Here is a 16,582-nt window from a genome sequence, read left to right as displayed (position 1 = left end):
TCAATAAGAAAACAAGATACAAGACAGAACTGCAGCTACCACACTTGGGAAAGTAGCCTGTGTGCTGGGTGGGTGACATTGATGCAGATCATTAATACAGGCATGCATGAATCCTCGGCAAACACATTGACTTTGTAATGTAAAATAACTAGATGTGAATTTTAGTCCAGTGGTGAAAGTAGACCATAATGCTTTCTCCATAGGCTGTGTATGGAACTAAATTCTACTTTACTGTGGTTTTAGGCCAAATCACATATATAAACACTCAGGCTGACCTTACCAACTGCCTCTTGATTATGCAGCCAGTTCACAAAGAAATATGAACATGTTGTATAGGCAGAAGGTATACAAGCTTGTGTTTTTGTTAATAAACACATGCAATGATATTCAGGAAAAATGTGAGCATCTGCTGTGCATATGCAGATATCTACATGTATGAATGGAACAGTATGTGTTACTCTATTGGGGCAAATATGGAAAAGAGCATATGTGGGACATGAGTGTTGGAGAGGGTGAATATGTGTGTATGCTGAAGGGAGTGTGCTTCTTTAGGAATATATACACCTTGGAAATGTGGTTGATATATTGTGCACCCCAATAAACTTATCTGGGGGTCAGAGAACAGAACAGCCATAATATTAAACATAGAGGTTAGGCAGTGGTAGCATAAGCCTTTAATCCTAGCATTCCAGAGGCAGAGATCTGTCTGGATCTCTGTGAGTTCAAAGCCACACTGGAAACAGCCAGGCATGGTGACTAATGCCTTTAATCCCAGGAAGTGATGGCAGGAAGCAGAAAGGTATATAAGGCGTGAGGACAAGGAACTAGAGCTGGTTAAGCTTTTAGCAGCAGTTCAGCTGAGATTCATTCTGGATGAGGACACAGAGGCTTCCAGTCTGAGGAAACAAGATCAGCTGAGGAATTGGCAAGGTGAGGTGGCTGTGGCTTGTTCTGCTTCTCTGATCTTCTAGCATTCACCCCAATACCTGGCTCCAGATTTGTTTTCATTAATAAGACCTTTTAAGATTCATGCTACACCTTGGCATGGAGTATTTGTTCATATACACAGTCTTTGGAGAAGGGCTTATGTGTACCCATAAGTAGTTTGAATTGCTCAGTAGGTTGAAAGGAGATTCAGGGTATTCAGAGATCAGCCATGAGTGTGTTAGGGGGATGTTGCCTGATGGACAGGAAGAAGCAGTTTCAAGGTTCCTTGCCAGGGAGAAGCTCTTTTTAATCCCTAGCTGAGTGTCTGTCAGACCATAGTGATTGAAAGGTGGCCTGCAGTATTGCTCTTTAAGCCCAATGACATTTTCCTCTGGACAGAAGTGTTCTTGAGACATAGGGGCTCTAGCTACACCTATAATGCCTTATAAATCCTTTTCATGTAGGCCATGATTTTAATTGACCCAGGTGCCTGCATGAAGGGGATAAAGAGCACTGAGTCTATTCCCCTGACATTGCGTCTGGCTCTTGCATGATCCACGATCTTCTCCTTAAAAGGCCGTGGTTTGGCAAATGGATGACAAACTCTGTGAGCCAGGGAGAGAGACAGATGCCATCTGGTGGCCTGACAGCAATGTGTAAGCAAGCATCGGACACTGAAAAGGCAGACCGAGTGTTATGGGACTTACCAGAGGCTTTGGATTTGGGTCTTAACTACATCATTTCCACCCCAATCTGACATATCTTGCTGGGCAACTTCATTTTTAGCTCCATCTAGCTTTGATAAAAAACCATCTATATTTACTTTTGCAGACACAGACATTCTCCTTTCAGACCTACACTGTAGCCTGGATAAATCACAAGCCCCTGAAAAGCTCTAGCTGTCACAAAGTCAAAAATTCTATCAGGTTCTGCTGTGTAGACTTGAAGCCCTCTGTGTAGTGCCTCATCACTCAGATGGATGCTCCTGCCCTGAGGGATGCACTCAGCTGCCCGCACTAGCAGCCCAGTAGTGACCCTAATAAAGGTAGGCTCTCATAACTAAGGGGCTGGCTGCCCTTCTGCTCACTAATAGCTAATAAAAACCTTCACCAGCTCCTTCTGAGTTGCTCTTATCTCAGACCAAGTGGAGTAATGTGGTAGTATTGTTGTTTCTGGGCTTCCATCCCAATGGATATTGCAGCGATTCTGCTGTCTTTGTGATATAGAGGACTCAGAGTTGTCAAAGACCTAAAGGGTGTTGGGAAGCCATTGGGCAGATGAAATAGCTCCATGCAGAGGGACATCAAAGGTAGAGGCCTGTCCTGATGCTCTGTATCATCAGCTGCTACCTTACAAAGGAGACTTACATAAAGTATGTAGATTGTGTACTAGATAACATGAAGAGCTATTACCTATGTACATATGCCTAAGTCACCAAATAGAGGTGATGACCTCCACACCTCAGGTCTCCAGGAAATACATATTTGAAAATTCCTCTATTTTCCAGTTCTGTACACAAAATGAATAAAATAAGTACGTCCATGTAACTAACACATAAATAAAATTCCTGCAGCATCCAAGGCAGGGTGACATAATCCAGAGCAAAGAAATACCTATATCCATACATCCTATGCTGTGGGGACATACTGGGATGACTGAGATGCCATCTGATAATTCCATCCATTCTCTGCTCTGTTGTTATAAAAGTGCCTGGGCAAGACATCTAGTTGCTAACAGTTGATATTGATACTATACATTCCTTACTCAGGGGCTGTCTCAAGCCACAGACCCTCAGAGAAACATTTGCTTTGGGTTCCTAGATCCTGGACTCTTGAACTCGGGGTGAAACACATGAACTAGAAGCTGCAAGTCCAATTGTCATTGCCAACATGTCTCCTGGGAAAGCAGCTAAGACCATGTGCGTTCTGTCTACATATTTCACTTTTACATTAATTTACTTTACATATTAAGATATAGATGCCTATTTCATAATAGTAACCTTAACACAAACAACAATGTGCAATTGAGAGAAACCACTGAGTACAAGTTAGATTATTTTCATTGATGTCATTATATAGGGAAGTATTTTTATGACCTGGTTTTGAAAATCTCTAGCATTCTTATCTTTGAGATGCAGGACTTGAGTCTTTTTCCCATAATTTATATTGTCTAGTGAATGTTCCATGCAAATATTACAACTCTGAAGGGAAAGGTGTCCTGGTAGTCAGAAGTCAAGGAATACCTGCAAGTGTTACAGCTATGAGAGGAAAAGTGTCCACGCAGTCAGAAGCCAAGGGTTACCTACTGCTCAGAAGGGAAAGGCATCCTGGCAGTCAGAATCCCAGAATTACCTACTGCTGCTCCAGTGGGGTCAGTTTCCCCAGCAAAGTGTCACAGTCCTTGCGCCTGGAAAGGTTCCCTAATGTAAGTGTAACAACTCTGCTCCATTAGGGGAGGATTTCCCTAGCTGGGCTGTCACAGCTCTGCTTCACCGTGATCTGGAGAAACGTTACAGCTCTGCTCAGCTTCACCAGCAAGGAAAAGTTTCCCCAGTCAAAGTGTTCCTATGCTGCTCTTCTCCTGCTTTGCTCCACTCCTGTGAGAGCCATACAGCTCTATTCTGCGTAGGGAGTTTCCACAGAGCTGTAGCAGGTCTGCTCTGCTCTGGCAAAAATTGCTACATCTCTGCTCTGTTCTGATCTGGTGAAAGAAAGTCATTACAACAAATCTCACTCAAAATATTTATTGCGAGGGAAGAATCCAGAAGAGTGGTTTCTAACTGTGTTGTATGATATATGTGTTCTGACAAATAAAGCTCGCCTGGAGATCAGAGGGCGGAGCTAGCCACTAGTTAACCATAGAGGCCAGGCAGTAGTGGCACACACCTTTAATCCCAGCACTTGGGAGGAGGAAGCAGGAAGATCAGGAGTTCAAGGCCACCCTGGGCTACATAAGATTGAACCAGTCTAAAAGAGAAGCAGTGGTGGTGCACACCTTTAATGCCAGCACTAGGGAGCTGGAGACAGGAACATAAGGTGGGTAGAGACAGGATCTCAGACCTTAATTGATCTGAGATATCAGTCTCTAGTGGCTGGATGCTCTGATTCTCTGATCTTTCACCCTCAATATCTGAGTCTAGGCTTCAGTTGATAAGACTAACTAGAATCATGCTTCCTATCTGCCAGTGTGGAAAATGGCAGCTCCAAACTGAACTAGTACAGGGCTTACATAGGAATTCTTAGGTATAGAGCTTTCCAAGGTAGAGATATTCAGTGTGGGAACTGGTAGGGTTTCAATTCCTGAGTCTGAAATAAACTCAGAGTTTGGTTGGTTTTTAAGCTCTGGGATTTTTTGGTTTTCAATTTCTGAATTGGTTAGGTGCAGGATGTGTTTTTTTGGCTGTAGTCTCATGCCCATGGTTTTTTTTCACTGGCCTTTTTTACTCTATATTCCACCTCTCAGAGAAAGGAGGTTGGTGACTTCCAAGGCAAATGCATCCCCTTGTGAGTCAACCACCATCAAGGCTGCCGTATTTTAAAGCTTACACAGATATGTTCCAGGTAAGAGCCCCAGTTGAACTCTTACTCAATGAGTACAGGTGAGTGCCCTCTGTCGGAATCAGGTCATATCATGCTCCCAAGTGTCCACCATAGCAGCTGTCATCTAAAATGTGATCTGATAAAAACAGGCATAAAGTGCTCTCCAGTTGAGCCTCCCTGAAACCCAAGCATACAGCAACTGTGTATAGTGGTATAACTGTGAGCAAGTAAAAATCATTATTGCTTCATAGAGTCATATGTATCTTGATACAAAAAGGAACTTCTGGCATGTTATCACTCTCCCCATTCCCTCTGTGTGTGAGCTTCTAGGAAAAAGTTTATTTCAGCTTACATCCTCATGAAACTTCTAATTGCTGGGGAGTCATAGAAGGAAATTGAACAAGCCAGAATCCTAGAGGCAGAAGCAGGCCAATGTGCACACAATTGAAAGAGATAGAAAGTATTTGCTTCTCTCACTATTTTCATGTCTGCAGTATTCATCAAAATTATACAGCTTAAGAAGAAATCATCTTCTTGACTATATACAGATATAAATGTGCCCAGTAGATGGAATATATTCATGAGATGAACACATTAAAATATAGGCAGTGAGAGACTCCCTATACCATGTACACAATAGCAGCAAGAATACAGGGACACAATAGAAGAAAAATACATTCTGGAGTCTGGAGTCTCATGACCTTGCCTTAAAATGAGATTGAGCATTCTGAGATTTTCCTCTTGGTAGATTGATACCTGAACTTCAATTGCCATCTGCTGTACCACTGATATGTTCATTGCTACCAGCATCTAGGTACTCCTCCCTGACTCTGAGCATGATAAATCCTGAAATATATCTGGACTCCAAACTGTGGTATTAACTCTCCAGAACTAAAGGTATTATCAGCAAGGAAGAGAACTGGGAATGACGCTCCTCCAAGGGTTACTGTCCCCATGGTCAGTCTTGGAAGAAGGTTACAATATAGACTCACATGCCTTCATCCTACTTCTGAGTCTTATTTTCTAGCCATCTCTGGAAGAGTCACAACACATGCTGAAAGGTGATATGTACTAACACTGACACAGATACAACAGTGCCCCATTATACACTGAGTGAAGAGCTCTTTCCTACTTTAAATAAAGGTGCAATTAGTTAAGACCAGCACAGTTCTTCCTGCTGCACCTGTTTCCCCTTAATTCTAACATGTTTTTATAGGTTCTATTATCCTTGCTGCCCCATGTACTGTTCAAGCATGCTAATTAACTTAGAGGAAACACATGATAATGAATCTAGATTGTTGCTGGAGAATTTCTCTCCAGCTCCCGCCACCAAGTCCCGCCAGTTCCAGAGCCCACTTACAAAATAAACACACAAACTCTTATATTATTTAAACTGCTTGGCCATTAGCTCAGGCCTGTCATTGTCTAGCTCTTACTCTTATATTTAGCCCATTTCTATTAATCTTTACTTTGCCACATGGCTTGTGGCTTACCGGTACTTTACATCTTCCTTGTCCTGATGGCGGCTGGCAGTGTCCCCCTCTCTCCGCCTTCCACTTCCCAGAATTCTTTTCCTTGTCCCACCTATACTTCCTGCCTAGCCAATGGCCAATCAGTGATTTATTTACTGACCAATCAGCAACACACTTGACATACAGACCATCCCACAGCACTTCCCCTTTTCTTTTCTTAAAAAGGAAGGTTTTAACTTTAACATAGTAAAATTACATATAACAAAACAATTATCAAGCAAGAATTACAGTTACAATATTAAAGAAGAGATCCTATCTATCTTATATTTGTAAGTTTAAGGTTTTATATCTAACTTATCTTTTATTATAACTAAGGAAAATTGTAAGTATCTAGTCTTTAACCACATCAAAGACCTCAGAAGGATATATTACTACCTGAGAAATGGAGAAGGATATAAGCAACTTTTAGGAGTCTTGTAGGGTAGACAGAGACAGATGGCAGCCTGGACAGTCATTCATAGTTCTCTTGTAAAGTTGGGGCATCTGTCTTCAGCCCACAGGCCTAGAGTCTCTTATTCACTTTTCTCTGTGTCCTGTAGAATGTCTGGCAGTTTTCTCTGCAAAGCAGGAACCTGAAGGACCATTTTGTCAAGCAAAGTTCAGTGGTCACCTTTGTATGGGTCCTGCATGTCCAGTTGATCAGGCAGTCCAGGCAAGAACAGTTTCTTGCCCAAATGGCTATTTTTGTCAAGGTGAAGATAAACTCCGTATGGAGTGTCTTCGATGCCCATCCTCCTCTCTGAAGTAAATCGGTGCTGTCAGGAGCAGACATGTCTCACTGTCCAGAAAGTCTAAATTTTTAAAACATTTTAAATGCCATATTCTGTAGGTCTTTGAAGTGTTTGAAGACTACCTATCTATCTGAAATATATCTATGTATACCTAGAAGACTTAACTAACATGGCTACAAATATTATCATAGATGACTAACTATTAATCTATTTTTTAATTATCCATTACAATTTTAAATGAGTTACATAAACATAATACCTCAAACAAGAATAGAAATATATATACAGTATAACAAAATTAAGTTTAAATTTGTATCAATAAACTAAAATCTATAGCGATGTAAAACATTTTAAACAAGTTGTTACTCTTTAAAAGTAGGTTCATTAATCTACCCTTTCATCCTATCATATCTAAACTATCCCCTTTTTTTCTTTAGAAAGAGATTGTATTTATAATCAACCTGCTTTAAATAAAAATATTGTTTTTTCTCTGTCCCACACCAGAGGGCTCTTCTGATTTGGGACACAAGAATCTCTTAACCATTTTTTTTTTTTTTTGAGCAATATGTCTGGGTTTAGAGGGGGAGTGAGCCAATTCCATCTCTAAAGCCAGCTTGGTATATTTGGGAATTTGGGCGTAGCTTCTCTTACTACTTCCTGCTGGAGGGGGGCGCTGTATCTTATGGGGACACGAAGAAAATTTTAGGATCATGGAGTAGTCCATGAGGCTGTATCATCTGAGCCAGTTGCCTTGGAACCATTCTGGATGTTGAGTCATCTGGGCCATGGTGTCATTGGAGACCTTTCAGGGGGTCTTGGCTGGTCAAACCTGATGTATCTTAATCTGGAACAAATCCATAGTCTCTGGCTTTCTGTGGAAACAAAAGAGACTCTTTTCCAAAGCAACATATCCTTACATCCAAACTTTGAAGTCAAGGTACCTTTAAAATACACATTTTGGCATAATTCAACAGCTTTTGTAATCAAATGTTTTTCTTCAGTTACGAATATCAAAGAGAACATAATCCAGATTCTCTGTGTGGTAGTCATCTTTACGTGGCTTATTTTTTTATATTAGCTTGAGCCTATTGCTTTTAAACTGCAGCCTTCTAAGCCTGAAATGGCGCAGTGGCTGCTGGCTCCGCCCACTTCAGCTTCCCAACATGGCGGCGGTCTGCTTTCCGCCAGCTCTGGGAGCCATGACTCTCAGAAATAGTGGGTCTACACTTTTACCAAAGTAGCGTGTAGCCCAGAAACCTCTTTTTTTTGTTTTGTACTAGCAAAGGCTAAATTCATCACACAGTTTAATGTGCTACTTGCAGAGGCCTCATTCCCACCATACTGCAGGTCGAGAGCGCACACTAGGAACCCGCCAGTAGCTCAAACCGGCAGCTGCCGCTTATTTGAGAGAGACAATTAGGAACTGTTTTTAGCTCCGTTTTAGAATCTTTTTTCTCAGTTTTTAGGTGGAAACTCTTGCCACCACGTTGGACGCCATTTGTTGCTGGAGAATTTCTCTCCAGCTCCCGCCACCAAGTCCCGCCAGTTCCAGAGCCCACTTACAAAATAAACACACAAACTCTTATATTATTTAAACTGCTTGGCCATTAGCTCAGGCCTGTCATTGTCTAGCTCTTACTCTTATATTTAGCCCATTTCTATTAATCTTTACTTTGCCACATGGCTTGTGGCTTACCAGTACTTTACATCTTCCTTGTCCTGATGGCGGCTGGCAGTGTCCCCCTCTCTCCGCCTTCCACTTCCCAGAATTCTTTTCCTTGTCCCACCTATACTTCCTGCCTAGCCAATGGCCAATCAGTGATTTATTTACTGACCAATCAGCAACACACTTGACATACAGACCATCCCACAGCACTAGATATTCACTAAAGATGGAGTAAGAAATGATTAAGAGATTTTTATAAAAACCTACATGTATCCTTTGTGAGATGGATTTAACAGAGCCGATTGGGTGATGATTATCATCAGAATGCTCTGACAAAACCAGGTGATCACATATAAAGCTTTGTGTCATTATCAAAAGATAACAAGTGATGGGTGGTGGAGATACTTGGAGAAATATGTCACTGGGGACCTGTGTTTTTTTTGGGGGCAATATATTGCTCTGGCCCCTCTTTGTATGCCTTGTTCTATGCTTCCTTATGACAATGCTGAGAGATTCTGTGCTCTCTTACACCTTATTTATCATTATGACTCCTACCTCTGAAACCCAAATAAATACATAAGACAAATCCTTCTTTAAGTTGCATCATTCTGGCACATTTCAGGCAGGGATATAAAAACTATAATAGAATCTTCAAGCAATATTCACAATGGTTTAGGTGAGTCTCATTTCCAGATATGAAACCAGACATGATAGGAATCATGGACTCATTCCTGAATCCACAGGGAAAACCTAGAACCCATCTCCCCTGGTCATTCACCGTGTGCTTCACCATAGTTATTGGGATCCCTTTTCTAATTTAAAATATGACATACAAGGGTCAGTAACACACTAAAATATAATCCCTTGAAAAGTCAGACTTACTGAGTAGTCATTACAAAGTTTTCTTTTGGTTTGAAACATCCCTGTGTTTGAAGTACCCAAATTCCTTTTATCCTGTGAAGGAAGAATTCTGAATGAATTGTAGAAATAGATTATTTCTGGGTCTGGAAATGTGTTGAGATTGAGAAGAATGTCAATGATCAACCTGCATACTATACAGAGTGAACAAGTACCTTTTTCTCCTGAGCTAATGGAAGCAGGCCTCAATTAGTCCACTGCTGAGAGGTTGTTTCTAAGAAGAGTGAACATGAAAACAATCAGTGTCACACCAGGGCCAGAGTTCAGGGAATAATGGGCAGCGGGAAAATTAATTACTCTAAAGTCTACCTACAAATGAATATAAAACACTCGATCCTCGCTCAAGTCAGCTAGTGGAGCTATCCCCACCCAACCAAAAGCTGCTGAGATGAACACTTGCACACAACCAAACTTTACTGTGATGTACACACATACACACATAAACTCTGTTGAGCTACAACCTATACATATCCAAACTAGAATTATAGATTAGAAAATTATAGCCCTGCATGTCTCCAAGGATATGCACATGAAAATATTTAAAAATAAACACGAGGATGTAAAACTTAGAGAGGAACCAACACAATTTTTGATAAGAAAAACAGAAAAATGCATAACAGAGCAATAGATAAGCCAGAGATGACAAGTAAGACTGTGCTTCCTGATTATTACAGAAAAGGGGGGGGTTATATCCTCAGTGTTTAAAACTGGTCTCTTCCTCAATCGGGGTGCATGCCATTCAAGGCTGATGCTAGGCCTTGCAGGAATAAATTCAAACAGTTTCCTTTTTATTTCTCTGAGTGACAAACTCTCTTATTATTAACAGACAGTAAGATGTTACTCTTCTACTGAAACATGGTTGCATAAAGATGCTATTCATTAAAAAAGCCTCCCTAGTAGATTGTAGTTTGGTATAGTGAGAGTCCATTTATCATTTGCACACACCTTCAAACTGAACCTGCTCATAATATCTTGTGCTATACCAGAAGTGAGAAGAACTGTAATCATCTAGTCATCTTTCTCTCCCATAGAGTCACATCAGTCTAGAATATGTATTTGTATGGGCTTTGAAGGGTTCTGGATTATTTCACCCTTTGTTGGATTCTAGTTAGTGTTTTATTAATGAGTAACACACATACATGAACATGCAAAGAAATAAGCACACAGTTTTAGTCTCTGCTTCTTACAGGTCCCAAAACATTTCCTGACAGAAATAGAATCTATGTTTCGTCACATATGGATTTTTTGGAATCTGAAGAAAGAAGCCCACGTTCATTATGTGACTCTACTCCTTAGGCAGGGTCATCAGTATTATTGATAGACATGACACATACCTTACTGTCTAAATCTGGTTTTGAGTGAAGCTCAGGTTCAGGGGCTGCAATACTACTCCACTATCACCCACCCCTCTGCTAGTGGCCACTGTGTCAACATAATTGACTTCCAGTTACTACCTGTACTTTGTTATCTCCATATTACAATGAGAGCATGTGTTGCTCTGATTTACACATGTGTATGTGAAACAACATTAACTACCTTCCCATCACCCCACTTGACATATCCTGAGACACGAGCCACTCAAAAGGAGCTAGTGAGACTCTTTTATTGAGCAAAGAATAAGCAAGCACAAATGAGGTATGCAGCAGACCATTTGCAGGGGAAAGAGAAAAGAATACAGAATGGCTGCTAGGGTGTGAGAACCTACCCAAAGCAGCCTAATCTAATATGGAACTTAATGCAGGTGATCCGAGATACACCCCCAAAGGCCAAGTCATCCATGACAGTGATGAGGCTCTGCCAGAGAGGTGTGTAATCTGCACAGTATTGTTTGGCAGGAACTTATATTTTGTGGCAGCTGGAAGCTGTCAGGGACATCTGGTTCTCCCAGGGCACAACGTAGACCTCAAAAGAACAGAATTCTCTCTGCAAAAATGAAGAGAGAAGGTTAATCAGTGATGGTTACCACTAAGAAGAAGATGTGCAGCCAGAAGTGTCAGGTGGGAGCGGGAATGAAGCAAGTAAGACACCACCCATCACCCAAAACCTCTGCCAAGTCCAATGACACTCAGCCAGAACCATCAGTGTTCATCTAAAATAAGACATATGTATACATCTTAGGCTCACAGGGTTTCACATCTCTTTGACAAAACAACCTTTAAAGAGTAGCTCATGACTCATGCAAGGACCTTAGAGGTCAGGAAAGGGGGACAGATTCAGTAAGCTGCACCCCCTCTGCTCCAGTACCAGAGACAACAATGATGAATCTGGGGCTTGGGACGCAGAAAGTCTTCAACACTAACTACATGGGGGAAAAGCAGCATAATGAGGAACTGCAGTTATATACAGAGTCACTCTATCTCAAGAAGACTTCTATCATGGAAAATCATTGGATGAAAGGGGAAGCGCTGGATGGCTTCATTTCAGGGAGATCCAGACAGAAGATCAGCTTGGGACTGCATAGAGCTTTTTCCATCAATAGAAAAGGACACCTGAGGCTGTCTGCTCCTATCCAGCATGTAACATACCCAAAGCGTTCAGAAATATTCTCATTGTACTTAATTCACACTACAATCCTAAGAACAACTCAAAATTTTAATGTGTATACATATACCTTAACCATTGGGCTTATATATTCCTAATAATCCCTATATCAATTTACAAATAACCATACTCTCTTCATACATACAAATACATTCACATCTCAAAACATGGCTATGCCACATAAGCATTTTTCCAACTTTGTCTTTGTATGAGGAAAAGCACTCTCCCATAACTCAGTGTACAAATATGCACACAAACACACATATATACATACAAACACACACTTATTTAATGTATTCACACACCTGCACATTTGTAGACATGATCTGATATATACTTTCACAAACTTTTATAATGTTATAATTATACAATTATAACATTGTATAATTATATAATTATAACAAAATAATTATAACATTATAAATATAACATTATTATTTCACAAACTAACTGTCCTGAGTGCACAATATGTCTAGGATATGTATCATGTCCATACCTCTTGCTGATCAGCCTGCTCAATTAAAGGACAGTTGGTCAAGTCAGCCTGGTGCTTCATACATGTGGTTTGGCCCAGGATCACATCAAACCGGAAATTTGTTCCAGCCACAACCTGTAGAGGGAAAACAATGACTCTCTTTCAACACCAGGCTGACCTTCATATGCAGTTCTTTCACATTGTAGAGTCAGGAGATTTGGTGAGGATTCATGGATGCCTGCATTCATGACCTGACACCAATATCACTCATACACCACATAAGCTACACTGCCAAGAGGGGCAGCTGCAGCTAGCTCTTGTGTCTTGTTTTCTTCTGGGCAAGACTCACAAGTGTATATAGTTGGTAATAAATGAGACAGGACCAGAGTGCTGAATTTTCTAAGTACTTGGGAAGAGTAGGAAACTCTGAGGAGTTTGACCAGATGGAGGCAGGCAACATATTCTGTTCAGTAATGAAGGGATGCTCTGAGCACACTTGATGTCTCAGAGCTATGGGACAGTGACAACTTTAAGCTGCAGCACAGAGGTCAAGAAAAAGCCATCATGGTATAAAGAAGACTGTTCCAGGTCAGCTCCCATGATCTGCTCCAGGGCAGGGAAAAAAGAAGACCTCAGAGTAACCAGAGATTAGGACAAATTCTTATTTTTCTGAAAAACTCTTTAGGAAAAAAACAGCTCACACCTTCTGAAGGTAACTTTATTTATTACTGTATCTCATAAAATTTCTTCTTCACAGAAAAAATTCCAGCCAATATAAGAGCTGCATGTTGAAGATCATATTACGTTTCTTAAGTAAACAATGGAGACAGAGGCATTTTATTAACACTTAAGAATTCACATGGTTTTCCCCTCAGGCTTGAAAAGCCATGCCAACCATAATGAGGGCAAAGCTTTGGTGTCAGCCAGATTCCCTGATGCACAGTCTATGAAGCAGGCAGAAAGACACATAGCAATGACAGTGACCTAGAGAGTTTCCCAAATCTTAAGATATATTCTTCTACCCTGCATAAATAGTTAGTAAGCTGTACCTTGAATTTTATAACATAAAAATGAGGTTAGAAATACGTGCAGAAAGTCAATTATTGAGACAGTGAGTTGTGTCTTTAACTGTTATCAGGCTTGTTTTGCAAGCAAAAACCTGACACTGAAGTTTTTCATGCCTGACCTTGTCAGCCACTTGAAAACTTGACCTTGAGCACTTTGTCTCCAGGGCAATTTAGTCTATTTTGAATTTGCTGAAGTCTTAGCTAAAGGCCTGGCTAAGAAAGTACATTTTATTCACCAAATTTACACAATTTATAAGAAGTCATCCTACTGACAAATCACAGACATGTTCTATGCCCCAAAAGTGTAAAACACACCACCAACAGGCTATGGAAAGAACCCCACAGCTGTTCTTGTTAGGGAGATATAGTGGTGGCACTTGAGAAAGTCACAGACAGGAGCAACTGGTCACTAATGGTCAGTAACTCCAAGACTTTGCCAGGTGGGATCCCCAACAGACAGTTGCTGTGGGATGTCATTCTGTATGCTGTGAGTATCTGTTGCTCTGATTGGTTGATAAATAAAACACTGGTTGCAGTAGCTAGGCAGGAAGTATAGGCAGGGTGAGGTGAAGAGATGAATTCTGGGAAGAGGAAGAGCTGAGTCAGGAGTTGCCAGCCAGACACAGAGGAAGCAAGATGACAAGGCAGAACTGAGAAAAGAGAACAAGCCACATGGCTAAACATAGATAAGAATTATGGGTTAATTTAAGTGTAAGAGCTAGTCAGTAATAAGCCTAAGCTAATGGCTGAGCAGTTATAATTAATATAAACTTCTGAGTGATTATTGGGCAGGGCAGAATGGAGAAACCCTCTGACTACAGGTAGTTATTCATCTGGTAGGTTGACCTACCCAGGGTCTTTGCCTAGTGGGGGCTCCCCAACAAAGAGTCATTAAATACTTGTTAAATACTAGTTGTCAAGGCTGTAGTGGCCTCCGGCAGTGGTACACTGAGTGAACTGTGGAGCTCATGACTAAAGTCTATCTGGATCTCATTCAAAACAAATAATCTTTTCCTTTCTTTTATCCAGATTCATCCTATGTGGACAGAGATAATGGAATGCTTCACTCAAAGAATGTTTCAATACAAAAGAGTACAATCCTGTATTGTCAATTCCTTCAGTGTGACTGTTAATATCTTTTGAGTGTGAAACTCTTCAGCATGTCTTACATTTTCAGTTAAATACCTCTAGCTCTTTTTTCGACAGGGCAGCTAAGACTCAATTTGTCAGAACTGTAGAGAAGTAAAAGGTGAGAGCAAATGAGGAATTTAGCATTCTATGAACCCAGAAGTTAATCTCATTCTTTCTCATGTCACTGAAATGAGATTCACACACCTAATGGCATGCAATCCTCTAACATTACTTAGGAGGTTACTGAATACTCACAAATACCTGGATGAATGAGCTCTTGTAGGGATTTGATTTTATGCATTGTTCAAGATTTCAGAGTTGCTATTCCATCATGGTAAAGAAGGTCTGGAGAAGCATGAAGCTAACAAGTTGACAGGTAACCAAGTAAAGGGCATAGAAGGAGCCAAAGAAAGACACGGTCAGAAATACAGGTCTCCAGTGATTAGGTCAGAGGACTCTCATGATCCCCATGATCCAATCAGCTCTGGAAAAGCCATCACACAAACTTAAAGGACAGATTTCTTAATACTCAATTATCAATTTCTCAGTTAAAATATGTTGAAAATATAGATGACTCATAAGAGCACACTTATTCTTTAACTTGGGGTTACAGTTGCAAGGCTAGAGAGCAGATAGGAAGGGACTGGGAGATGAGTGGGATCAATATGCACAATGTGAAATACACAAGAATAAAAAATTATTTAAATTTGTAAAATTGGTCAAATTTAAAAAATCTTGGAAGAATCTACACTAAACAGTTTGCTTTCAAAATATTTACAGATCTACTCACCTATATATGCATGGGATTGAGAGAAAAAAGAAGCTATAGCCAACTGATTAAAATGTAATAGTGAAATGAGACAATGGATTGACAGGCAGGCTCTGGGCTACAGATTTGGATGTTCTTAACATTTTCACATAGACAGAGTAAGAATTAAATGAAAAACACAAAAAGATCATGCAGAGAAGGGAGCTGTGGTAAAGATTTATCCTTTTTTATGCTTACTTAATTTTATGTTGACACTGACTCAAGGTTCCAGAAGCCTGATGACATGACTTTCATCCTGTTAGAGAATGCTGACTTGTAGTGTCTTTTAGAATGTGGCTGGGCTATTAAGTAGGAAACACACACGTCCATACCTTCAGCATGTCTCTAATGTTTAAAACAGCCTAACAGAGAATATTTGACATTGGGAAATACCATCTACAAGAGCTTCAGATAACTAAAAATCTTGCTACAGATAACAGCAAATCTTAGGACAAGGCGTAATGTGAGGCAGTGGCTTATGGATACTGCCATTATGTCCACCTCAGTTCACTGGTGGCAAATCACAGTGTACTACATTCAGGAGTGGTACAGCAGAGAGGAGTCAATGCTGGATTAAGGCAACATGTACGTCCCTCTAAGTGACAAATTCAGGCTCCTTCACTTCAAGGATCACATACCTGTTTTTGGACTCTTTCTACTTCTACAACACGGCTCAGATGCAAGTCATTGTTGTTTTCATTGTACTTGTTGACAGCATAGTCCAGTGCTTCTGGGGCCCCCTCTTCCTGCATACTGGATTCCTCTACGCCACCCAGCAGTGTTTTACCCAGCACAGGGTTCAGGTTCAGGTTCACAGCCACCATGAGAGTTGTCAGCAGGAGTAGTGGAGCATGCAGCAGACAGGCCATGGTTTTCCTAGACTTGGAAGTAGATCCAAGACTTGATTTGTAGCTGAAGTGAGTCTGGATGAGATAGTGAGTACAGCATGGAAATGAGCTGCTCTTTTATCCTGCCCTCTTATCCTGCATGGGCTCCTTGCCAGTGTCCCATGCTCTGTGACATTTGCCCCTCCTTTTCCTTTTGCTCCTCTCCCTCTATAGTTCCTTTATCTTCACACTGCCCCACCTGTAACTTGGATCTGGCTCTTCTTCAGTCCATTTCTGGTCCATACCAGTAGCTACTTCCCCTTACTCTTCATCAACTCTATTGCCTCTCATTGTCACTCTCAGAACTCCAGTCTGTCACTTAACACCAGCTTGCTCCACCAATCCTATCCTAAGCTTCTA

At 40.8% G+C, this 16,582-nt stretch overlaps 1 protein-coding gene across 1 annotated transcript; it reads right to left on the bottom strand.

Annotated features, from left to right (window-relative positions):
* Positions 1-11,152: 11,152 nt before the first annotated feature.
* On the bottom strand, positions 11,153-16,204 carry LOC131908611 (cystatin-S-like). Its single transcript, XM_059259647.1, has 3 exons — positions 15,974-16,204; positions 12,351-12,464; positions 11,153-11,236 (listed from the first exon to the last, which is right to left on the bottom strand). Exons 1-3 carry the CDS (start codon positions 16,202-16,204, stop codon positions 11,153-11,155), a joined length of 429 nt encoding a protein of 142 aa, XP_059115630.1.
* Positions 16,205-16,582: the final 378 nt, after the last annotated feature.

The sequence above is a fragment of the Peromyscus eremicus genome, chromosome 4 (assembly GCF_949786415.1).
Source record: "Peromyscus eremicus chromosome 4, PerEre_H2_v1, whole genome shotgun sequence".
NCBI classification, from domain to species: Eukaryota; Metazoa; Chordata; class Mammalia; order Rodentia; family Cricetidae; genus Peromyscus; species Peromyscus eremicus.
This window is presented reverse-complemented; position numbering and strand designations above follow the sequence as displayed.

What these genes read in the sequence shown, in the direction of transcription:
- LOC131908611 (XM_059259647.1), bottom strand. Translation starts at nt 16,204, where the DNA reads ATGGCCTGTCTGCTGCATGCTCCACTACTCCTGCTGACAACTCTCATG. An exon ending in TAGAAAGAGTCCAAAAACAG is followed by an intron (nt 12,465 to 15,973) that starts GTATGTGATCCT and finishes TTCCCTCTACAG; the next exon opens with GTTGTGGCTGGAACAAATTT. An exon ending in AGCAGGCTGATCAGCAAGAG is followed by an intron (nt 11,237 to 12,350) that starts GTATGGACATGA and finishes TCATTTTTGCAG; the next exon opens with AGAGAATTCTGTTCTTTTGA.